Source organism: Gavia stellata, chromosome 7, assembly GCF_030936135.1.
Source record: "Gavia stellata isolate bGavSte3 chromosome 7, bGavSte3.hap2, whole genome shotgun sequence".
Classification (NCBI taxonomy): Eukaryota; Metazoa; Chordata; class Aves; order Gaviiformes; family Gaviidae; genus Gavia; species Gavia stellata.
In genome coordinates, this window is record NC_082600.1 from 34,306,405 (window position 1) to 34,333,774 (window position 27,370).

The window sequence follows — 27,370 nt, forward strand, 5'->3', positions numbered from 1 at the left end:
CTTTCAGTACTTTCATTAGGCTAGCCAGGGCTGTTATTAAGGTACCAACACAAAAATGTTATATTAGCACTTAACAGGAGGAGCACAGTATTCTCCTCTAGGAGATGAATTCTAACCTTGTCAATATAATTCTGCTCTGAGTGCTGTAAAACAGTTTGAAAAGATGAAATACTGGAGCTTTGCACTGAGGAAAAAAAAAGTCATGCTCATTCAGGCTTAAAGGCCACTTTGCTGGCCCAAGGTGCTGAGGTACTGTTTAGAAAAAAAGTCTAAAGAAGCTCTCTCAGGTCACATCAAGCACTAAGACAAACTTTTCTACTTCCCTGTACTTGTCTTAGGTTGTTAAATCAATTACTTACTATTTCTGCTTGCCTTCAGCTGCCATTTAGAATATGAAGAACTACATGTAAATTAAGGCCAGGAGAAAGTACATTTCCAAACTTAACAAATGAGAACCATTCTGACTGGAAGACTATTCACGGTGCACCGGTACAGTACCATAGCACTCATAACCTTTAACTTCAGAGTTTGCACAAAGCACAAATGATGGAGCTACTGGGGACTAATAATCTTTCATCAGCTGCTACAGAATCTCACAGAAATACTTCTAACAATGACCTCTCCTGACTTATTTTCAAGAAGTCACTGACATTTGTGTTGTACATGGATGCTGCATTTATGAGTTACCTTTCAGAAATTTACAACTGTCTTAAACAGCTGAATATCTTTATGATAGCCTGTCTAGCAAATGAAGATGAATATATAAGGTCTGCTAAGAAATTATATTCATATCATGCTGGAACAATATAAGTAAGTATTACCAGTGAAAATGAAGAATTACTTTATGACTAAGTTGCAATTACAATTGATTCTGCTCTCTCATCAATGAGATCCAGCACTTTTGGCAGACAGCTGTGGTACTACGAAGAAAAACATGTTTTTAGGGTTGTTGCCCAAGGATACTGTCGTAGACTGTTCTGTAAAGGAGCACAGGTTTTGGCCTACTCCTTCTACATCTTCACATTCTTGGGAAAAAAAAAATTGAGGTAGAAGAGGAAGCAGTTCAGCTTGTAATTCTTGAAAAAGAAGTGACAAATAATTCTTGGGAACTTTTGTAAAATTTTTATTGCTGAGAGATGAGAAAACACTGTTGGGCCAAACACTGTTGAAAGCAGTGATTCCGTAAAGTATGTTTGACCTGAATTTTACAAATCTTTGCAAATTTCATTAGGCTGTAGGTGTAGCTGTCATCTAAAGGTATTTGCCCCTAAACACTTATTTCCTAGCTATCAGTATTCAAATGCTTTTAAATTCATGGGAGAGGGTCTGTCTGTTGAAGATCCCCATTTCCAGTTGTTTGCTTTTCCACAGGATTTAATCCTTTCTAAGAACAAATACTTCAAGGTAACTTGGCACCAGGAAAAGTTTGGACGCCATAGGGGAAAATAAGCAGGTTGTAAAGGTTCATTGTCTGACTGCTAAGATAATATGGAGATGGATGCTACTTCTGTGCTACACTTTTACATGATCTGATTCAAACAGGGCTGGAGAAGGAAGTCAGGTAACATCCTTCCACTGTGCAGGAGACAGCCTCTGAAAATAAATGACTCTGTAATAATGTCTTCTTTCAGGAATGGACGCAAACTGGATCATCTCAGAGGCCATACTATGACAGGATTCTGATTCTGTCACGCTATGAAATGGTAGATCCCAAAACCTTGGACAAAGATTCGATACGACAAGTAATATAGCACTTACTGAATCTAATGTTAGACTGTCCTCAAAACATGATTCATAATATTGTCCCTCTGCCAACACGATCATCTGCTACTCAATTTATCAAAGGTGGGAAAGATGGAGTCCCAGAAAGCTTGGAAAAGGAAGCTGAAAAGTAGATTTTTCTAAACAGATGCATTGTATCTGTACCATTCCCTATTCAGAGGACTATGAATGCTCTCGTTTTTTAACACTTTGCTTTGAAAAAAACCACAACTCAACAAAGGACTTTTCCCACCATGAAGAAAATACCAATATTCTTCTGGTGATACAATACACATTTCAATAATGCAGGGGAAAACCAGGAGGTACAGAATAGATATTAGGAGGACTGAGAATGTGACTCTGTTATTTACCTGACATTTTATAATACCAAAGTAGGTATATTTACTGTATATATTACTGTAAACACCGAGACAAGTGCCATGCCAAACTAAGTAACATCCTGGAAAGTCTTCACGGACTGGATAATAAAGAATCCCAGCAGTTGACAGCAGACAAGAAAGCAAGTAAAACATTAATTCTTAGGAAAGGAATAGAGAACAAAGTCGGTAACATTATGCCACTGTAGAAATTCACAGTTCACCTGCACCTTGAGTAAGATATACAACTCTGGATTTCCCAACTGAAAAATGACATATTAGACCCAGAATGTGTTCAGAGGACAAGGATGGTCAAAAGCTCTGGAGGGTCTGACTGGAAGTGTTCTCCAGCCTTCTTAAAGGGAATATGACAGAGGTTTACAAAATCATACATGACATAAGAAGGGTGGATAGGGATAAGAATTGATTTTGCACGCTTGTCTTTCTGTACAAGAACTACGGATCATCAAATGACATTAGTAAGAGCATGGTTTCAAAAAGAACAATGGTGGGTGACACCTGGAATTCCTTGATGGAGAATGCTCTGGTTGCAAGAACTTTACAGGGATTCAGGGGGAACCTGACAAAGTACTCAGAACACAGATTCATCGGGGATTATAAAAGAGGCATATGAAAATTCTTAGTTAATTCTTAATTTATACCATAGTTAATAATTTATATAAAAATTAATGATTTATGTAACTATTAAAATGAAATTAATTGATTTAAATATGAATTAAAACAGTTTGAGGTTGGGAGAATATTAGAGTGGATATATGCTTTTCCTGATTTTACTATTCACATCTGCTTAGGGCTACTGTTTAGAATCAGAATACTAAGCAGAGCCTACACCATTATAGCTATTCTTATGTTCTTACATAAGAATTTATGCTTATGCTGATACCAGTGGTGTGTTTGGTGAAGAAAAACAACTGGGCTTTGTTGACTGGACTGGTTGAATTTTCACAACTAGTCCCTTCCAACAACTAGTCCTTTCCAATATTTCTGTAATTCTAAGGGAGTTTTATGTTCATCTGTGATATTCCAGACTGATTTTATAGATGAATGGTGAACAAAGAGTCAAGCAGAAGAATGCAGGTAACATCTCTGAAGTGCCTCTTCAGCTAGTTGGGCAGAGGTATTGCCATCAGAATATTGGGTTGGAAGAAGTGGGAGTTTGATGTTGTTATTCTTGGCCTCTTTCTGAGAAAAAAAAATGCTTCCTCTTCTCCTTTTTCCCAAAGCAGAACCACAGAGAGAACTGCAATCTCAATTTTAGGGGGCCACATATATCTTCAGTCCCTGCTTATACTGATAGAGGCAGCACAGCCAACCAAAACACCACAGTCCCAGACAGTGCCGAGCAGGAGGTTTGTCTGCTTTAGGCACCTGCCACAGGAGTGGGGAACTTGAGCCCTATTGCACTGGAGCCACCCAGACAGTCTGCTGTGTTTTAACCCCTATAACGAGGTTGTGCAATGGATGCTTGACTCAAATCTGCAAAAGTATAAGGATGATTGGCTGGAAATAGAAGGGGGAAAAGGGCTTGGCTGAAAACTTATTGAAGGCCACAGTACTACAGTTATCAAATGACATCCAATTATCTAATAACAAGAATCGAGAATGGGAACTCTTCCTACACTTTATATTCATGCATAGGCTGAAGCTGAATCACAGAATCACTAAGGTTGGAAAAGACCTGTAAGATCATCAAGTCCAACCATCAACCCAACACCACCATGCCCACTAAACCATGTCCCACAATGCCACATCCACAGGCTCCTTGAACACCTCCAGTGATGGTGACTCCACCACTTCCCTGGGCAGCCTGTTCCAGTGTTTCACCCCTCTCTCAGTAAAGAAATTTTTCCTAATATCCAGCGTGAACCTCCCCTGGCGCAACTTGAGGCCATTTCCTCTTGTCCTGAAAAGGTAGCTTGGTAGAAACATCCCTTAGCTAACACTTTTATGAACATGTTTAATGCAGAAATACGAGCCCTTTCATATCACAAGAAGGAGGATTAACAACAGAGGTTGTCAATTGGTTTTTAAACTTGTAATTAACCTGTATCTCTACATTAAACGGTTATCTAAACTGATGTGTGTATAATGCTTCCCTGAGCTTTGCTCAGATACAAGAAGTTATCACATTGGTTCATAGTATTACCAAGTCCTTGCATTTTGTATGCCTTAGCTCTTAGTAAAGATTCATTCCATTGCGCATATTCAGGAGAGCTACAGAATACTCTTACACTAATGAATGCCTAATGCATTCACAATACCGCTACAAAACGAATCAGAACCCAATGCAATGAGCATAGTTAAATGAAAAATGCTGGGCTGTAAGGGTTGTAAACTAACTTACACAGAGTGTGATTTTAAAAGTGCTAACTTTAAAAAAGAATTTCTCTAACTAATGGTGTACTTTTTTCATCAAAAAAAATTGGAAACACAGGAATAATGAGTATAGGACAAACGTATACTCAATGCATTTTATAAACATTTAACTATTATACTTAATTGAAAAAGGTACACATTTCAGCTATTAACATTTATTATATAAATTTGTTTATTTTGACTATCCTCCATTTGTTCAAAATGAGAAATACTCTTTTTGTTGTGTGAGTAAGGACGAAGGTGTACCTACCTCACAGCTGAATATGGAATCAGGCTATAAGAGACAGATGAATGTGTAATTGCTATCTCTACAAAGATTTGACTTGGAGAACAAAACGAAAGATACTGTGATGTTACTTTTAGAAGCTGCGTTTATGAAAACCTTCCATGGTATGCATTATTACACCACTATAGAGGCAAGATTAATGTGCCTTTAAATAATACATTTAAAATTTCTTTTACGTTGCCTGCATTAAACAGAGTGCATCAAACTCCTGAGATCCAGTTTAAGCTTTCCTAGAGAGTCTCTCACAACAATAGGTTTATGACTTTAAAAAGTAAAGATTCCACTAGGAAAACTGCATAAGAATAAAAATGTCAGTTCCTGAAGAAAGTAGGATAGAAGCAATCCTTTTCAACATCCTAGTTTGCCTAATAAATAGGCCACATGCATTCCTGGTATAACACACCAGAATTGAAAGAATGAATACCACAGTGTTTTGTAACAATAAAATCATTAAGAATATTCTTTTCGCAAAGCTTAGAAAAATAAGAAAGTCTGTCATTTAGTATTCCTTCCTGAAATAAAACAGATTATTTGCTGCATGTCAAAAATAAATTAGCACAAGACTGGCAGACTAAAAATGAGGTCTTATAAACCTGAATATTTATCATGGAATAAATACTGTTAATATAAAAAGAAACAAGATCTTCGGGAATTTTAGTCCTCTCTACTCCACAACGGGTTGGACAAAGCTGATGGTAGTTCAGTTACCGCTGTGTCATGTAGACACTATTTTGTACAATGTCAATTGGAAAACTGAGCCTGTACTTACTTGGGGTTACTGAACCAGGGAAAATCTAGAGAAAACAAGGCGGTTCTTTATTTTTTGTGTCAGCATCTGATAGTACATTTTGCAGAATAATTTCTTTTTTGTGCACTCTTTATCTATCTTTAAAAAACAGAAACACGAAAAAGGGAAAGTAGATACAGGGGAACAAATATAGCTATAGAAATTTAGAGGCAGTACTATTTCTAAGGGTACTTTTAATCAACTTTTTAAATTCAAATGGATTTCAAATTGATGTAATCTCTCAATATAATGATTATATTTCCACATGCTGGCATTTGGAAAAAAAATCCAAATTAAGTTTTCTTCATAGTAGTTGTCAAAAATTCTGCATGTAGATATAGTAGCGATGCAAAATTAATTATTAGATATTAAATGGTCAGCAATTAACATGCCAAGCACAACAGCTTAACTTTTCCCAGAGAGGCATTTTGCAGGTGAATAAAATGAGCACACCTAAGTTACATTAATGAGAATATAGGAAATCTGAAATCTATACAATATATTGCTGGCTATTATTAGGATTTGTCAAGGTGATGGGCAAAAATTTTATGGTAGTCAACCAAGTATGTCAGAAGAAACTACCACAAAAATTAACTAACATCACTCTTAGGGCCCAAATCCCACAATAAATCTAGCACAAATTTGATTTTATAAGTTGAGACAGCTTTTTGGTGCATAAAGGATATGTTTCAGTCTTTGCAGAATCAAAACTTTAATGATGAATGGTCTCTGAATAGTACTTCTGTAAGTATATGTAAGCATTATGTAGAAAAGATAAGCAAATATAGAAACTCATGAAAATAGAAAGATTTCATAAGAAATCAGATCAACAACTACATATGATCTATAGCTTGTATCACTCAAACAGAATAATTTAGCAACTTGCTATTCTTTTACCATTATTGTCAACAGAGGCCAAGAAGTGGTATAAATTTTCATCACTTCTGTGTGATAAATAAAAGGGCTCAGCTGAAATTAAAGACCTAACCTTACAAGCTCTCTTTTGATTATATTTAGTACATAAGGACTGCAGTTGCTTGTTAATTTTGCTTCTCTTTTCTATTGTTGGATCTCTGTTTTTTCATGCTTTCATTTTGGAGACTGAGAAGCTCTGTGACATGATCAAAATAAAAGCAATCACATTTCCATGAAGACATAGTCAGCTTTGAACAAGTCTCTAGAACAAACAAACAATTGAAAGCCTGAAGACTGTCTACAAGTCTGTAATAACTAGGCTAACACCTCTGCTTTCTGGGCTTGCCAACCTGGAAGTTTTCTTGAAAAGTAAGCTCAAATAATTACTTGTTAGAATAAATTGACAGAAATATAGAAAATGCAGACTGGCCTGCTGAAAGAAAGACACAGACCTCTGCATGCACAGTAATGTAGCATAATCTCCTATTTAAGGCTGAGACTTCCATTTTTGCTTGATTTATTTGGTGTCACAGTCTTGTTCTATCCCATTTTCTAAAAGCACAGTCTCAATAGCCCCGTAGACTTAAGAGTTTTCAGCTACCCACTGAATTTTATACATTTCAAACTCTCTTCAAAATAATTTCATAATTCTATGTGACAATTATGCCACTATCAGAGCAAAAGAAAGATTTTAAAATGTTGGATAATCAGCTATGGGAAGCGTGTGATAATATCAAATGGAAAATATACAATACCATTTCCCCCACATTTTTAGATGGTTATAAACCTCAGCTGTAGCACTGATTATTCAGAGGTTCAAAGGAGTGCAATGAATGTGTCTGGACTGGGAATCTGAGAAACACAAGACTGCCTACATGGCTGTCAAAGGGGCATAATGCCTGATATTCAGAATTAGACAATGAATATTAGCTTTCAAAATGGATATGACTGCTGGAAGGAGAAGATTTGCCCTCTTACTGGGCCCTTAATTACGCCCACTGATACATAATGACACAGATTAAGTCTAACTTTTGTTTATTCTGGTCAGTTTGTGGGTTTTTTGGGGGGGTGGTGGTTTCGGTTTTTGGTTGTTTTTTTGTTTTGTTTTTTTCTGAAGGAACTGTTTATGGCTTCAGCAGAACATTTCAGTAAGCAAGTGCTCTGATACAATATGAATACCTGTATTTTTTCCTTACGTCAAAGGGGTCAGGAATGGATTTTCACTTTTTTAAGTGCATACAAAACTTTGGTTGTTTGGCTTATTCTGCAGAAGTAGTCACACTACCATGTGTATTTACCAACCTGATACACACCCTTCCTACTGCATGGGAGGCTCAGCCTCTCGGTTCTCATCCTGTGGCATAAACTCTTAAGCTCTGATATATTTCAGTCTAAGTATAATCACAGGGTTCAAAATAGGAATTTCTGGGTGAAATGTAATGGTTTGTGATATACAGGTCAGACTAAATGATCTAATGGTGCCTTCTGGCTGTACAAGCTACTCAAGCTATGAAATCTGTTTTACCCACTATTCACACTCAGTCTTTTCACCAGCGCTGCAGTGCCTGAACTCTAAAAACCCACACTGAGAAGGCAACCATCTTATTCATTATGGCCTTTAATATCCCTTGCTGATAGTTTTAGATTTTTAAACAACCCTACCTGTCGTGCTCCCTTTTACATGTTCTCATAGTTACAGATATAATTTAGGAAGCAAAGTATCTAAACGGTAAGCATAATAAAAATGAAACAGGTTAAAGCTTATTAGCAGTAGGGAGCAGATGTAGCAAAATTCTGCCAGTTCCCCTACATTTCCCCCCCAGCAGGGACCTTCTGTCAAGCTGTGAGTTAGTTCTATACAATAATGCAGGCTGCTGTTACTGCAATTGCACCTTCCTATACCTTGCTATTGTACTAAAAATTCACTTTGATTTTTGATTTCTTCCTTTGTATAATAGTATTTAAAGCCATTCCTGCAGAGCTAAACGTAAATTCAAGCACTGCATGCTAGATGCTCAAAAGGGCATGAAAATGTAAAATTGTTAAGAAAATAATTACATATTGAAAAGCTGTTTTATTTGCTTTAAAAATATTAAATTTCTCTTAACAAACTAAAGGTTCCTGAGCCAAGAGATAACCAGTTAATGACTGAAGTTAAGATGCCTTGAAATACCTCTCAAATATACATCATTCAATATATCAGTTACAATGTGGAAAAAAGATAACTATTTAAGGAACAAAGTCATAAATTGCTAGCAATATAAACTGAAAGCAAATGAAGTCTGCCACATGAAACATGATCACAGACTGTCACTCTGAGGGTTTTATTCTTCATGTGTAGTGTCAAAAATAAGCACTTAGGAAAGAGAGTTGAACTGAATTAAGGATGTTCAAGATGGAAAGATTCCACTTGAAAATCATTTGAGAGTGCGTACCCAAATGGGACAGAAAATGAGAAAAGTTAATGGTCAAAATCTACTTTGTAGGTATTAAGGATAACTGATTTTATGATTTAGAATTTAGAATTTCAGACACTGATTGCAAAGATGTTTTCTTTGAAAGTCTACTTCTGAACTTTGACCTTGAGCTCTGGAACTAATTTTCAAACCAAACATCAGCTTTTACCTCACATATTCTATGATCAGCTGTTCACCTGTACACGTACAGCACCATTAGCTACTGTTGTTACACCTGTAATTAAATTTTGCAGTACGCAATGAGGAAAATTGTGATGCTGCTGGAGGCAGAAGAAAAACAGTTTGAAAATTCTGGTGGCACTACTAAACTATTAATTGCCAGGCTCTCTCTCATTGAGCCAGCCACCTTTGTTAGTAATATGATATATAGAATCAAAAATTATTTTAAATTTGGCACTTGTTAGTAAACAAAGATTTTTAGTGGGAAACACAAACATTTACATTCCTTCATCTTATGTAGATGAGTATTTTTGGGACAAATTTTTTTTTTCAGCAGTGGAGTCAGTTACTTTCATTTTTTAATATGGTATGCCTGCAAAGCAAGAGCAGTTAAATGGAATATAACAGGACTATTAGGACTGCACATGCCCTTTATTTTAAGTCCAGCCATTTATCTTGGTCAATAATGTCCTACATACAGTTTGGAACTTTGATTTTGCAGGACAAGTTTTCCCTCAGTTCAATGTTACAGCAGTCAAATTCAGGTGATGCAATTCAGGCAATTTCTTACAGTCCACTGTGGTGGGATGTGCCAGGCCAGCAAGTAAGATCCCCCCAGTTACTTGCTCATGCCTCTCCCCCCATAGCAGGATGGGAGAGAGACTCAGGAGGGCAAAAGCGAGAAAAAATCATGTGTGGAGATAAAGACAGTTTAATAACTGAAGGGAAGAGAAAAAATAAAGGCAAACATTCACCACCTCCCACCAGCAGCCTGATGCCCAGCTGGTCTCCGAGCAATAGCTACTTTAGAAAAAACTCACCCCCGCTCCAGTTTTTATTGTCAGGTATGAATTTATATGGTATCTAATACCTCTTTGGTCCATTCGGGTCAGCTGTCTCAGTTGTGTCCCCTCCCAGCTTCTTGCCCAACTCCAGCCTACTTGCTGGGTGCAGGCAAAGTTGGAAAAAGAGAAAGCCTTGATGCTGTGCAGGCACTGTTTAGCAACAGCCAACACCGGTCTGCTATCGACACGGTGTTTGTCACAAATCCAAAACACAGCACTACAGGGGCTGCTGTGAAGAAAATGAACTCTATCCCAGCCAGACCCACTACATCCACTCATGAGACGAAGTTACAATAACCTAAAAATTACAAGCCAAGTTTGAGTTAAATGCGTAACTGTTCTCAGCAGTCATTGGAACGAGACATACGGAAAACAAACTTGTTCTCCTGAAGATGAAGATACATCTCTCAGATCACTACTGAAATAGTAGAAATTATACATAATGGGATCTTAACTCTTACGTTCCTCAAGGCAGGTGAGTCTCTGCACAGAAGATGAGAATAGAAAGTTTGCAATAAATGGCCTTTAAGTGACATGTATTAATATATATGCTTGTTGAAAGTTGTTATACTAAGAAGAACATACAAATATATATTTATGGATACATATGTAATGTATATTTATCTATATGCATGTATATGTATACGGGAAGGGAAGGAAAGAGACAATCTATATACCTATACATGTATATATACATACCCCCATGTAATTCTGCAGAACATGCACAGAGAGACTATGAGACTATGCATTACCAAACAGGTATCTACAACTCCATGCAAACATTCATTTGACAAATTATGACAGAACTTTACCAAAATTACTGACTTAATTAGAAATGACTGGCAATTTTCATCAGTTAACAGTTACATTTTTCTCTTTCAGACTCACTTGCTTCGTTGAGATATATGCAGAAGTAACTACTTTGACAACTACAGGATGTTTCCACAAAGGTGCTTGTAAGTGAGATGCATAAAGACTTGCATAATATTAACACTGAATAATGTCCGAAAGAAAATCAAAGTTAGATTTCAAGTGTTACCAGCTGTGTTCATTGTGTTACAACTAAAGGATTGTCGAGAACTATACACATGGATCATATATCAGCTGGAAGCATTTTTATTTTTCATCCATGAAACTGAATAAATAGAGAGGAAGCTGAAAGTGATTATTCACTCCTGAGCTGGCATGCATGTTACTATTGACCAGTTAGCACTGCGCATTTTTGCTATGCAAAAATTTAAAGGGGTTTCAAAATAATGCTAGCTCCCTTTCATGCTGTCTTACGTACTTCTTTGAAAGTGGAGTACAGGAAAGGATAAATAATTTTTGGTTTAGTTTGACTTTTGTAAGTAAGGAAATTGAAGATCTATTATTAATTTTGAAGCCCGTGTGATATCCTTTAGCGAAGAGGAGGAGGAAGAGGAAATGAAATTGTTATTATGACCAGCACACAGAACCAGAGATTAGAATAATCAAGTACTGAAATTTAGTAGGATCCCTTAGATCGTACTATACACTAGTAAAGAAGTACTTCCACTGGAAGAAAGAAGATATTTTCCTGAGTTAATTTCTTTTTTTTTTTTCTTTCAAGTTTTTGGTGGTAGAAGATCATAACTGTATCTAATTCTTGCACAGTTTCAAAAGGAAGAGATTATATTTTGAGCTCTAATTTTGGTTGGAGCTTGATGAGGGAGAAGGCCAGGTATTAATTTTCCTAGTTAATTGTGGAGTTTCTCTTCAGTGGTAATTTGCTGAATCTATTTGTGATGTTGACGCCAGCCAGCAGCTAAGCACCCACAGGGCTGCTCACTCGCCCCCCAACCCCTGCAGGACAGGAAAGACAACAGGAAGAGCAAAAATGAGAGAACCCTTGGGTTGAGATAAAGACAGTTTAATAAGAGAAGAGAATAAAACCAGTGATGCAAAGGCAATCATTCACCACCTCCCACCAGCAGACTGATGCCCAGTCAGCCTCTGGGGAATAGCCACCTTGGAAGATGAAACTCCCCAGTTTTTATTGCTGAGCACGATGTTATATGGTATGGGATATCCCTTTGGCCGCCTCTTGTCCACCCCCAGCCTACTCGCTGCGGGGGCAGAGTGGGAAAAAGAGAAAGCCTTGAAACTGTGCAACATTGGCCTGTTAGCAACACTGTTTTAGCCACAAATCCAAAACACAGCACCACAGGGGCTGCTATGAAGACAGTTAACTCCATCCCAACACACTATTCAATGGCTGAGTTTCCCTCCTGCAACAGGAATGCTTTTCCAGGTCCTGCATAACCATGACTAGGAGGATATTGCCCACAGATTTAAGGGCAGGACTTTCAGTATAGAAGTTTGACTAGTTTCTAAGATCTGATTTTTCTTATTTTTGTTGAGCTCACACTGAAGAGACAAGTTCAAATACAGTCCCTGGAAAAGACCAAGATTTGGAATAGCTAGTCAGTACTTAACATCAAACTACTTGTTGGAAGCACTTGACTTAGAAGGAACATTTGCCGTCTCCGAAAGAGATTAACCTGCTGCAGTTTTAGAAAGGACCGGTTGTTAATAAAACGGTCTATGTAGGTTGGGGTGGTAATCTGGCTCTTCTTTCAGTCCTGGTCAGTAGGATTAACTCATCCAGAGAAGAACAGAAAAAACTCTGAAACTGATGATTTTCCTGAAATTCCTTCCTTCATTGTGGGGATCTAAAGTGTCCTACACGTAATTAGGACTACAGTTCAACAGAGAAGTTTCCTGCGTGAAAGCAGGACCTTGATCACTTTTCAACCAAAATGGCATTCTTTCCTCTATAAAGAGGCCCTGACAACAGGTACCAGCCTTGGGGTTAAAATCCTGTTAATGGCTTTCACAGTCATCACACATAGGACTTTTGAGCAGAGGTTCTAGCGTAAGCAAACAGTGGATGCACATATGCCCTCTTGCTTAGCACAGAAATGACAGGCTCAAAACAGAATTAATATTTGCAGCAAAAGAGATGAAGAATCACTCAAAAAAACTCTCATAAGGGAACTGCTGCAGGGGAAAATCAGTCAGCCTGTATGAACTAGGCTGTTTACCACCCTGAATAACTTGACATGCATTTCTTCACTGTGTCTAACTGAAAAACAACGTTCAAATGCATGTATATATTACCTGTAAATGACAAATAAGCTAGTGTAAATCAGTTCATGGAAATCAGAGAGTTATACTGATTTATACCAGCTGAGGATTTGATTGTATCTGTATCTACCTACACAAACATTCGCACAAGAAATGCTCTCCTTTCTTATTTTCTATTGTTCATATTTTATGTTTACATTCTACAAGTTAAATTCATGTATACTGTTTAGAACATTACGCAACCATATGATTTTTGTGTGTATATATATTCAATTTCTAATAATAGCTTTAGTTAAGATCATGTAGACTCCTTCATTGTTCCTTTTGTTGACTATATTCCTTTTTAAAATTCATTAAGGTTCAACTAATGTTACAAATAAAATATCATAATCTTCCTTTAAAAAAAAGTGAAAGTGGCAACCCTTTCACCTCCCATCGTGGCCCAGTGTCAAAAGGCAGAATATTTTCAAGGACCTCTGGAGTTCCACTACCTGCATTTGACCTGTGTTAAATATTCTCATTACAGTTGCTTCAAATGAATACAAAAGCTTTGTTTAATCTGAACATAGGGGAAATGAAATACACTAGGCACAAGATGAAAGACCCACTACCACTGTGCTATTTGAATGCACTGCGTGTTCTTAACATGGGCCATAAAAGAAGCCTGGTTTGATATATCAAACTGCGGAACATTCAAAAAAGCATCTAGTAGCAAAATAAATGTTATAAACCTGATGAGACAAAAAAGGGAAACAGACACATGTATTTTCTTCCTATTGAATTTTTGATAGGCATAGGTACTGGCTGGTGGCAATGTTTTTCAAAAATATTTAGCTTTCTTCTGATAATATTACCAACTATATTAATTAACCTATGTGAGATTTTACCGCAATGTAAATGTAGCAGGGTTCTAATCTATCATTTATATCTTTATAATATTAATTTACTTCTACTTCTCACATTTTAACTATTCTGTTCAAGAAACTGGTGAAAGAAGGAGACCAATTAAATTAGTGTTACCTATACTATTATCTATAGGGCACAGAATTTACAATACTATTTCGAAATCTAACATTCGTATTAAACATAGATATTAACCAACACATATAATAAAATATATAAAAACCATGTACCTGAATATTACAGACTTACAAACATTTGTTCAGGATGGTGGAAAAGTACATATTCTCTCACAGAAATCTGGGGGTTTTTTACATTCCTTTTAAGTCTTATGGTAATTTTCTCTATAGGTAAAGAGAATCTTAAACCTCTGTCCAATCCTTTGCAGGAAGAAAACCCTTCTACTTCCACTATGTAAGCATAAGCTACTTCTGTTCTACTTAGGATAAAGTGTCAGAGAATGCATGGATTTTATTTAAATTCATGACAGTGTATACTTCAAATACTACAGGCATGTCTGAACAATGCAACAGACTGCTGTGTTACAGATGCATGATGACATTCTAAATGACTGCCATGAAAACATAATAATTACTCCAGAAAACCACTGCATGTAGCTAGACAGCATCTGGTTCAGGATTTAACTTGTTTATAACTTGTGACATTATTTGGTAGGCAAAGTGGAAAGACACCGAGTAGTACCAATGGTATTTACAGGACTGTCGAAGGAGGTATGATGTGGGGGCTCCCTAGAATGGGCCCGGTGCCCCTAGATGACTGCTCTGAGATATTTTTTAAAAAGTCCTAGTTCAGGCTCATTTACATTTTTTGACATCTAAACAGTTTGTAAATCTGGCCCAAAAGGTTTAAATTTAGATACTTGAAGTTGGCATCAAGTTAACCAAGTGCTGAAATAAGCATGGAACCTATTCACAATTTATATCAGACAAAACGTTGCAAATTCTTTTTCCATCACTTCTGCATTACATGATATTAAGACACACATTGTCAACAACCTGACTGGCATTCCTGACAGAATGAAAGTCAACTGTAGCACTCTTTGCTGGATTTGAAACAATCATGGGATCACAGCCACTCATCCTGAATGCTTCCCATAAAAAAAGAAAGTTTCTGTCAGAAGAAGGTGGGCTGGAGAACTTTTAAATTTTGTAGTACATTCGCTCAGGAATTTATTGGAGGGAGAGGACTAGGCAACTAACATCCAAATGCAAGCTGTGTTATAAAAGCCAGAAGACACATATTTTTTCATGTCACAGGAAGTATTTCACCAGGTAGATTTTTCATTACTGAGGGTGGAAAATACAGTGGCAGCTGCCTAATAAAATAACTCAGAGTGAAACTGATCTATAATATAATCATCTGAAAAAAAAAAATAGTATGTATAAAATGAATTGCTGACGCAGAAGATATAAGCTAATGGTCTTAGAGCTATTAATACATCTTGCAATTACATTAAATATTATCTTTCCATGCAACCCTGTCTTCTAATCTTAACAAAATATATCGGTTTCACTGTGTCAAAATCTGCCTTCACCAATATTTTGGGTTCACTTACAAATACAGGCAATCCTAAACTGTGTTGGTAACAAAACATTGTGTACTAAATGTACTAAAGTATTTCCCTACACATTTTTCTTTTTATAACAAAGAAATCAGAGACAATGCTTCAGATAGTTCTGGAAAATCTGCCTCTGAGTTTTGTATACGCCATCAAATCAAAATAAGAACCGAAACTCATTTTTATCATTCAGTCATGTTTATCAAGAACTGTATTTCAAAAGCAGCAAATGGCCTCCAAGTTTTTCTGTGAGTAAGTTAATGTGCTCTTAACTCACAGAAAAAATGAATTAATAGTACTTTGTCATGGAATATACATTTGAATAGCAACAGCCCTAACCAGTATCTATTACACAGTTTATCAAAATTTATATATTTTACTGGCCTAGCTATACCAAATCTTGCTGGGGATTAGCAAGATGTAAAAAGAGTAAAACACAGCAGTTAAACAAGCTGGAATGCCTGAAATCTTGAGACAGTATAGCATGTTTCTTCTTTGAATTGGTGAGGATAACAAAAGGAAGCAAAAAGCAGGCATTCAGAGGTAGAAAAAAAAATGTAATCATGATCTTGCCCATCTCAGTTAGTCTAGTGGAGTCTGGTGAAGTCTGTCCATCACTTGAAATTCTCTAACAAAGTACTACAGGGATGGGTCTCCATGGAAAGCCCATGGGGAGGGGAAAAAGAAGGTAGGGGGTGGACTCGGCTCCCAACTAAGTACAGTGGGTGTACTCTCTAAACCGTACAACTCAACCCCTGCTGAATAAAGTGCATACACAAAGTAAATTAATAAAATTTTGCAGGCACAGTCACTGTTATATCATACTACAATAATTATTTGGAATATTTCCATCTATCAATAATGCCATCTGTCCCACCCAATACAAATGGACTACAACCCATCTGGCTTATTTTTTTCTATTGATTACTCTGCTGAATGAGTTAGCAAAACCGCTTATAAAATCATCATATTAGATGACACTGTCATTAAAAGATGTGAAGAAAAACACAAGATGAGATTTAATTGGAAAACTGTCAGTTCTTCTTCCAGAAAGTTTTAGCAATGCTATAAGCTTTTTTTTTTTGGCTATTTAAAAAAAAAAAAGCTCTAAATTCTGGATTAGGCAGAAACTGTTCTAACACACAATTGTTACTATTTCTGACTAGGTATGTTAAAGAAGATCCCTAAATGTATCTCCTCAAGAGTGTCAAATTGTCCTGAAGTGTGCCTGGGAATCACAAAGAAACTGTGGAAGGTGGGTAACTTAAAAATAGGGTGGGGGAAAGCTGCTGATAGCTGGCACTTGTATTTGTTAATTCCAATTATTTTTCCTAGGTTTTGGCTTTGATGATTTGTTTGCATCATTGTCTTTATGCTATTTTTGCAGCCTCTGTTTTTTTCTTTTAACTACTGCTTCCCTCAACTAGATTTTAATTTCTACAACTGCATCCTGTTTTTTCTTGTGATTTTAACCACTGCTTCCCTTAACTATGTCTTAATTTCTTCAACAACCACTACTGAACAACAATGCAGCCATATCCATCCACAGAACTTAAATGCTTACCTCGGCTCCATTACTCCAGATCTCAGTTCCTACAGTAGCCTCTCAGTTTTAACAAAGGAAATCTCTCTTGTGTACATTCAAAATGTTGATCCAAAGATCTTTTCATTAGCCCAGTGATTAAGGTGTGGGTTTTTTTTTTTGAGACCTCACTGGGGCTGCTTCCTTATCCTGCCCTCCCTGCTAATTTTTCTTTCTCCATGGTGGAGTCCTACTACAACCTTCCATGCCTCCACCAGGTTTCTGTTTCTTCTGTCACGCCCAATAGCTTTTCCAATGACACTGTGACTCAAACTGACATAGGAAGGAAGAAGGGAGAGGGACAGGGGCTGGATTCTAGCCCTGGGGACACAACCCTTGATGGCTGTGGGTAACCGGAGTTCAGGGAGGCAATGCTCGGGGTTATACTGGAGGGGTAGGGCTGCAGGGAATGGTGCTGGGAGCACAGATACTGAGCTGCCATCTGGAATGAGGGAAATCAGGGTGACAGCAGTGGAAAGGAGCTGTGTAGGAAGCAAGGAATGATGCTGGAATAAGGAAGGGGCCAGAGACTGGGTGACTGAAACAAGTTAGAAGTTGCTAGGGGGTCCAGCCTGCTTACTGTTACTATTTCCTCTCTCTCGTACAGTCCCCTCCCATTCTTGATTCTCACTAGAGCCACTCCTCAGGTTATCAGTGAAATAATTTGGTTATTCTGAGACATACTCAATTTATCTTTCTCTTCATAATTCAAGAAGTTCCTAAAAGACAATTGTCACTGTCAATAATAAGACAAGAAGTCCTCTAAATCCAGGTAAGTGTGTCTGACCCTGTGGCCTTATCTCACACAACGCTTTGGTCAACTCTGTGCCCACATCCTGCTTTTAGAAGTAAACTTTTTGTGTTATATAAACACATCCAGAGAAGAATGCTCACACTTCTCTTTATATTAGGTTCTGTTAGGTCCCATTTATTTGTGTCCTAAACAGTTTATACAATCCCTTTCGTGCTTTACAGACTACTGACATCAAATACGTAGAATGATTCAACTGAAGTTGCTGAACAGCATTACTTATGTAAAGGGTATTTACCAGACATCACTATATGACAGAATGCTAATAATTTTTGGTGCTCTAGAAAAAATCCTTTGGCAGTTCTAATGCATATGATTTAGTCACTGTGTTAAATACAAATACTTCGATCTTAATACACCATCATTTTGCTATTAAATACAGAACGTTCAAACAAATAGAAATGTAGAATCTAAAATCTGTCTTCAAAACATAATTAATTTTATGGTTTATAATGTCTAGTTTACAAGAAATGAGCTCTGAGCTGCATTGTTTTGTTTGCACAAACTCCTTTTTCCATGGATGACAGAAGCAGAACAATTTCAACTGAGACACCATTTGTTCTTATTAAGTAATCTGTAGGTTGCTATTGATTCAGGCCTTTGGCCACTGCTTGAAATACAGTTCAAGAATAATAAAATACTTTTGGTTTGGCTGACTTAGTTTACTTGCAGAAAACAGACCATTATTTCATGTCATGGTATCTGACAGAACTGTCTGTAGTAGTATTGGGATACCAAAAAATAAACAAAACCACACAAGCAAGGGATATGCTACTTAGACTCTTAATCACAGATGACTTCAGAGTAAAGCTACTGTGTTCTGGCTTCCACACGGGAAGACAGTATCTTACAGCACTCCACAGACTGCTTCAAAGAAAATATTAAGAGGTGTAAAAGCTACATTTCTGGTTTTCACTGATTCTGTGGAATAAGCGAGAGAGAAGTACAACTGTTGTACAATTTATCAGTTATTTTACTAAGTACTTCCAGATTTCAAATTTTACTGTTTTCCTTGTTCTGAGAGTAAAGGGAACAATTCTCCTGATACCACTCCAGCTAGTGCTTCTCCTCCAAGACAAAATTTCTATTTCTATTAACAGGACAACTGTATTTTCAGGGCAGGACAATTCTTCCCTGTGGTTCCTTGTAACAGAAATGTTTGATACATCTTTTTCTCTGCTTTGTTGTGTACACAAACCCTTACTAATCAAAAAAGTATGCATAGCCTGAGGAAAAATTCAATTCCTCCATCTGAACCTCCTATTGACAAAATGATAGGCTAATTGGAACACTGGCTGCTAATAATATCTCATTCGCACTGCTAATTTTTTCAAAAGCATTTTTAGGTTGTGTTATGGCACACATTACTTCATCTGTTAATATTTTTTTCCCTTTCTGATACCGTCATTAATGTATATGATCTGATAAGCACAGCGTAAGATTGATGATCATCCTCTAGGACTGCTGGATGCTCCTCTGGCATGTTTTTTCTTTAACATTCCTGAAAACTATTAGGCAGCTAACTCTTCATAGAAGTATGTGTAGGCAGCAATCCATTTTTTAAGCTGTGGCTTGAACAATCAAAAAGTGACATGGGCCAGATACTAGTAATAGCCCAAAAGCAAGCAATTGCATCGTGTAGATAAGAAAGTACTGCCTAGTCATCTCAGTAAGTGGAAGAAATAAGAGACTTGATAAAGAGTGGCTGGTATGTATAATAACTGAATTGAATTCAGATTCAATACACTTAGTCTTGGAGGAGTAGTAAACACTATTTAAGAGGGTCCTTTATTAATAAATCAAGGTTGAATGTGTAAGCTTCTAAGTAAAGCCTACATCTTTACTCAGAAAGACAAGTGCCTAGTACAGAGACTGAAAGTGGAGGCAAATAGAAGGAAAGTTTCAGGTGCATTCTTCCTTCTTCTATGGCGATATTAACGTATGCTATGCTTCCAAATCATGTTTTTCCCTGAGAAACCATAATAATTAAGTTATATTAAATCATATAGCAATTACATAGTTATTACTCTTTTTTACTCACTCGTGGAGGAGTTATGTTTTGTTTACAAGATTTGTGGCCATTGCCTTTTTAATGGTTGCAGGGTGTTCCGTGGCTATTTAAAGAAAAATGGTACATACAGAATAGAAATTATTATGGTATCGTAATCACTGTGCAAATTATTATGCTATTAGAGATAATCTAGGGTCAACCAACAGATAGGCACACCCCGATCTGGTCTTAGAAGTTCAGCTGAATAACGAGCAATAATGAGCAGTAAACTGCTAAATTCAGTTGTCATGACAATATTGCCTGTAAGAAAGAGTGGGGAAAAAACCTCAACAGAACAACTCACAAAAAGTTGAAGTAAAATGCCCAGTTCCTATTATGTAAAAATATATGGGCAGACGTAATTCAAATAAGGTATTGTTCACATTTTTGTTGGAGGAATTGACTGCTCTTAAAGAGTTCTTTAACATATTGCTTTGGGGAATTAAGACAAAGTTAGTGATGAATATAACTTTCTATTAAGCAATTTTCTTTCTCAGTTGTGCACAACCACTTACAAGTCAGAACATAACAGCTCAATCAAACCTTAATTTATCAGCTTTACCCGAACCCCTCTGAAATGTACTGAGAAAATTCTGATATTACTACAAGACTTAGGGAAAAAAAAAGACAACCCAGAAAGAAGAAAATGGATATCACAACTACCTTTTTACATTCACTTAATTTCTTCTGCCATATAGAGCGTGCGATAGGAATGTGCTTGCTGTCAGTTACATAGCAGCTGGCTGTGATGACGTGGTGGAGAGCAGTCTTCTGGCTCATAGCTTGAAGAACTCGCTCAACATGACAGAGGGAAACTATGGCCTCAGTCCATATGCCACCGCTAACAAGCTGCATCGTACAAGGTACTAGAGCAATCTGTCCAGCACAGTAGAGAACATCTCCAACCTAGAAGAAAATAAAAATAAGTACGTAAGATTCTGGGTGTGTATAGAAGCCAAGGGAAGCACTGTTCTCTTTTCCAGGTAGTTTCTTTCGACAGTACTGTTCTTTGCCATCATTTGTCACAAATGGAGCAAACATGCCAGTCTAAAGATAATTTTGATAGGGATTTAACTACAATACAGAAACACAGGTCTGCAATAAACTTTAACCTAACAGTTAATACATGGATGTGTGTATCAGCTCAAAACAATAGTATCTGATGTTACTGACTGTTACAGCTGCTGGATCACACTGATGCCCCAACATGGTTAAATATGTTCTTACTTTCTTTTTTTGAGTGATGATGCACACTATCTTCGGTTCAGTGCTTCTAAGTCTTAAGTTAAGCTTTGTTTTATGTAAGTATATATAAGAAAATGTAAGTATATATTTGTAATGTTTTTACTAAACTAATTTAAAAATACCACAAAAGTAATACTGCAGAACAGCTAAAAGACTGTGTATGAAAACAGTCATGGTAATCCACCAGAAGGTTAAGGGAAATTGCAGATTGAAAATAAGATGCAGAAGAATGTCACTTGACCAAAGAGATGGGTTCACCTTTTGAAAATGGAACTAAATTGGTGGCCAGATATACCATCAATACATGTTTTAAGCTGAGCCGCAATGCAGTTACTTTGGGACAGTTTTTCAAAGTCTTCCTGGCAGCACTCAGAAGACCTACTTTTTTAACAGCCAGCAAGGGAAACATTTATTCTTACTATTCAGGCATCTCAAAGATTTATTATAAAACCTTAATGTAAATATCAGAACTTTTCATCCTCTTATGCTGCACTTCTCTAGAAAGTCTGTACGTTTCCTGATCAGTGAAGCAGTAGATTTTATTCAATATCAAAAGAAAACTAAGTATAGAAGTGGGAAGTAAGGTGGGCGTAAGCAGCTTTGAAGTCAGCACAAGAAACATTTTGCTAGGAGTAAAGAGAGGGAAAATGGATTGTGCAAGAAATCTTTAGGAAGAATTTTGCAGAACTTACTGTATAAACTGTAAAAATTCCTCAGAATTAAGAATAATTAAAAAAAGAAATCTGTGTCCTAGAAGACATGGCAATCAAACCATGTGACAGACCCATATGCAACTACAAATCTGTCCTCATAACTGTCTGTGTCTCACAAAAGACTCACACATGTAACTATTGGAAGAGTATCTTATACAATTTGGCATATGAGTTCTATGATTAGCAGCTGAAGAGGGGGAGGAGGCAGCAAGGAAACATATCAGCTGACACCCATCAACTATTTAAATTGTTTAAAATATCTGAAATATTGTTTTGATAACGCTATATATAATCCTGAATTCGGAAAAAAAAATGCAAGTAATATTTTGGTTTACAGGAACAAATGGTCGGGTTTTTTACAGCGCTATTTTAAAATATGTGCCGTTGAACAAGGGAGTCCAGCCAGCTACCAAGTGGCATACTGACAAGATGAGAAACAAATTCAGGAAGATATGATTCAGAGGGGCACAGGTTTGTTTTTAAAGCAAGCCATTCATTTTCACCTCTGCAAAGTGAAATCCATGCATTAGTCAAAAACTCCAATACAGGTAGTTTATACTTCTACAGAAAAAAAATCACACTGGCAATATTTTTTCCTTTTTTTCCTGTTGGGCTGCTGGTTTTCCATGCATTACCCATGTTAATTATTAGGTAGACAGAAGAGCTGTTCAACCAGTTCACTTCCCCTATTCTTGAACAGATTGTTTGAGACATAACATGAATACTAATTAACGATAAAATATCTGTCAGAGTTTTGAAATACGGACCAAGATAGCACTTTCTTAAAGTATGCTGGATAGTTCTGATACAATAAGCCCCAAAGGCCATAAGCAAGGTCAAAAAAAAAAAAATCTCTGAAGGATTTGAGCAAAATTGGCACCACTTTTGGCTCAGATTCAGCGGGAATTTTGCAGAGTTCTTTAAAAAACAATTAAAAAATGCCTCTGTTCCTAACATACTTGTTTGTATCTTAAGACATAATTAATAGAAAAACAGTGTTCCTAAGATGTCACCATGTTATGGAAGGGTGGATCCAAGGGGGAAAGAGGGGAAAAGGGTGAAAATACGGCTACAGGTTTGCAGCAACTGTATTTCAGGGGGACATAATTTAGGATAAGGGAAGGAGGGGGGATGTTCCTCTTCTCTTTCCCAGTGACTTGGTCATGAAAAGCAAGCATAAATAAACAATCAGCAGGGGCAAAGCAGCAAACCAGTACAAACACTGTTTTAGCAGATTTCAAGAGGTTGTCTCTAGAATGTTTGAAGCATTATACAGAAAATTGTTAGCAGAGTAAAAAGCATTTAAAACAGGGAAGACATCGTAATATCTTGTTCACAGTACTGAAATCTTACAACGGGATATGTCACAATGTATGGTGTCAGTCCTTGTGTTGTGAAAGTGTTCTGCAAAACCCTGCTAGAACCTTGCAACAGTTTATCTTTTTGGAGCATCTACAAGGATAACAGAAGATCTTTCAGGCTATAGATTCACAGTGTATCAAGTCTAGAGGACTCACATATCCAGTAAACTCAGCATAGAAACAAAACTACAGTATAATGGGTATGTATTTATATACTAAATGTTTCAGCTTACACTGATGATTTAATTTTCACTGCAGCCCATACAGATATTCCTTCCAGTGCTAAAATTTCATTAAAGATCTGACAAACCAAAAATAAAAAAACTTGTACTGCTGAGATGCTCACTTGTACCAATTTATTTCCAATATAGCTCCACAGCAGTAAGCAGTTTATAAACGGGGCCTCATGCAATTCCATGTTTCTTCCCTTTTTATTTTCATTTGTATCACTGCAAGTTAAATGAAAGGTGAGTCTTCGTAAGTTAACATAATAGTTTAGCAGCTGTTTTGCTCAGTTAGCACAACTGTAAATAATCAAGGGAATTCAGTGGACAATCAGAACCTCAGAGTATGCAATCCACACTCTAATGGATAGGAATGCTAAGCTTTTATTTGAGAATTACTACTTTTCATAGTGTAGCTGTGCTGCAGGAATTAAGTATAATATAGAGCTAAATCACAGCTAATACAAAGGGAAGACAGTATAGTAGCAAATTATTATTTTATTTCACCTTTTTTTTTTAAGCTGCCTTCACTTTTTAGGAAAAAAGGAAAACATCTGCGGTACCATGGAAAGGAAAAGTCAGAAGACCACTTGGTGCCATTTTGAACTGTTCTATCCCATGAAAAAGTTTTTAACAGCATTACAAGTTACCGAAAGGATGCAACATATCTCCCACAAAAAATAATTCAGGAAAAGAAACAATGAGAAAAACAGACTTTATTGGACATAAGGACTAACTTAAGCTGCTAATCAGCAAGAGAAAGCTATAATTATTGCTCCTTAGAAAGAAACAGAAGTAATAGGATACCTATAAATATGCACCGAGTTGTTTTTTTTATTAAAGGCCAACAGCAACTATGGAAACTTTATGAAACTTTTCCTACTTGTATTATTAAAACTTGCTAGTCATTAACTGGCATAATACAAAAATCGCAGGGAACTTCTAATGGAGGCATTTCAACCACCCACAGGTATTTAGGCCAATGTTAATAGTTGTGCCATATGAACAAATGCGTGTTTGTTGGAAAGGATGGAGTCAATATGCAATCAGCCAAATCTTTGTTATGAATGCAGTTTGGTGTCTGAGTGACTGCTGCCCTTTAACAGGTCAGGGTACATGAAAGATTCAGTGACCCCCTGACCTAACAGTGAAAAAACTCACCATTATGTTCAGTCAATGTAAATAAGCATAACTGACAATGCGCTAATGGGCTGCCTCTGGTCAGCCATGTGTACCTCTGACCTTAATAAAGACCTAAATCAATTAATACTCCAGGCAATAAAGACCTCTGGCTGATTAAGTTAGATAGAAATCATCTTTTCTAACGGGATTAAAGCTGCAAGGTGGTGAACTTTTTATTTAATATATGATAATCCTTTCTTCCGAGAGCCCTCTTATTTTAGCTAATGATGGTAAAATTGCTTTTTGCAATGTGAAATCTTTTATTCAACTACCTAGTGTGAATAAAGTTATAAAGGTACCGTTTAGACAACAGTAATTTAAAAAGCTTTGAGTTCACACTATGAATGCAAATTGTATCTGCCTAACGTGGTTCTAATATACCACAACCTTCAATATAATTCACATGTTTTTCTTGAACTGTCACAAATTTGTAGTCTTAAAATTCCATAAATGTGTTGATCACACACAGTTTAATTTGAAACAGGCTTTCTTTTGAGAAGATGTGTACAGTTATCAGCAGCTAAAAGATGAAGAATGTATTCCTAAATGAAAAATAGTTATGATTACCTTTGACTAAAAAAAAATTGACGCTTATAAGAATAAACATATAACTTAGTAAAATGCTTGCATATCATACTCAAAAGTCCAGAACTTCCCTTTAAATAAAACAATATTTTTTCCTAGTTAGGTAAAAAAAGTATAATAAATCATTAGCATATTATTGCTATCTTATTGAAATTGCTGTAACATTTCCACAATTTTCAGAGATTTATAACTCAGTTTTCAAATGTTGTGACTCCAGATTGCTAATCCTCATTTTGGGATGGAGCTTCTTATGTTTCAAAATGTACTTGATCACCTAAGCTACATGACTACAAAACACTCATCTTTTTACATTATTCTCCACTATAAAGTTTATTTTATCAACATGTGATTTAATTTTTTCTCTTTGAACTTACATACTTGTGGGTTAAAAATTCACAGGACATTTTTTTATCAAGAACTGAAATAAAATACTGCAATTTCATGGATGCTAAACTAGGCTGTGTAATTTTTTTTTTATCTGCAGTTTAGCAAAATTAAGATACACTGTCCCACAAAGTCATATTTGACACTGAGCAGTGTCATAACGTTATCAACACATCTAAAACTTTTGTGCATTTCCTAATGGGAAATTATACCAAAGAGAAGTATCATGTCATGCAGTATGCATACACTGAGCAGCACAAAAACTGTCAGTTCTTTAAAAAGGCTACTAACTCGACTGTACCTGAAGAAGCCATAATACTAATTGTCATGAATACTAAATCAACTTCAAAAAACTACATCCGAATACCTCCTATTCATACTCTATGCTGCTCAACTGTAAACACCTCTGCAATCCTCTAAAAATCAAATAATTCAAATTGAGCCTTTAGACTGTGCTGGATTTACAGCAGGCAATCTCAAAATTTTAACAAATCTCAAAAGAAGTTTAACAAAATGTTTTATGCACAGACTTCAGAGGGACGATCAGGTCAGAAAGCTTAAGAGAAGGTAAGATCAAAGTTTCAGCTTGAAAACCAGTTTTTAAAAACTGTTCTATCCTATCACAGAAAATTGTAATACTTGCATACATATTTTTGGCAATGTGTTGGTTATATTTAAATCCTGATCAATGCCAAATCAATCTTATTCTGCTCTACAACTGATGGAAATAGAAATGACACGCTTCTGATTTACAGAAGACAAAGATTCAGAAACTAAAATTTTCACAAAAACCCCACCCCAAAAGCTGTCATTCACATTCCACAGAAGTATGAGACACAAAACAAAAATAAACCTAGCTTTTAAAGTCAGCAACTGCAGTTATAAACATCTAGGAAAGGTTCCAATGAAGTGGGTGAAAAAGGCTTGCCATCTAATACATCCATGTGGGCATGACAGCTAGTCTGAAGTCTTCTCCAGGACTCTCATTTTGTTCCACTTGGAATCTCCAATACACAGAGAGGAAATGAAGAAAATGGAGGTAAAATATTCTTTACTTACTATGCATATTTAGGCCACTGTCCTGTACTGGCACACAGGGTACATATTGTTCTTTTATGAAAAATTACAGTAGGTAGTTCAAAGACTTAATTGCCATAGAGGATAAACTGTTCTCCACATCCTAAAGGATGTTTTTTCCAAAACAGAAAAAGAGCAGCCTCCCTACTTGAAAATGAACAAGCTAACAAGAGGATTAATCTTTGATGCATTTCTTCCTTGGGACAGTGGAATTCTAGTCTTCATGACTATTAATCTGTCACCTTTTACAAAGCCTACCATTTCCTCTCAAGCTTTTGAAAAAATCACAAGTTCTTGCACAACCACATTAGCAAAATCTGCCAACTGAGAAAAATTGCAGAACACTCAGCTTTATGAACATACCTTATCTAAAAGATGGAGTAAAACCTTTAAACAGATTATCATTTACTCATTTCTTATTTGTATCACTTTCAATAAAGATGCCAAACAAAACAAATGAAAAAAAAGAACTGAGATTAGTCTATTCCACAACAATTGGGGTTGCAATAGGTAATGAGAGACTTAATCAAATCATTATTTACCAAGAAAAGTAAAGGCATATTCA

General features: G+C 36.4%; 1 protein-coding gene across 3 annotated transcripts in view; it reads right to left on the reverse strand.

Annotated features, from left to right (window-relative positions):
- DPH6 (diphthamine biosynthesis 6) overlaps positions 1-27,370 on the reverse strand; it is a 215,752-nt gene that overhangs the window by 47,232 nt on the left and 141,150 nt on the right. For 2 of the 3 annotated variants that reach the window (XM_059819670.1, XM_059819669.1), the window contains exon 13: positions 20,698-20,940. The exons of the other annotated variant lie outside the window; for it this stretch is intronic. In XM_059819670.1, the coding sequence (XP_059675653.1) occupies positions 20,698-20,940 (243 nt within the window). The remainder of the gene's footprint in view (positions 1-20,697; positions 20,941-27,370) is intronic. 3 annotated transcript variants of the gene reach the window in all.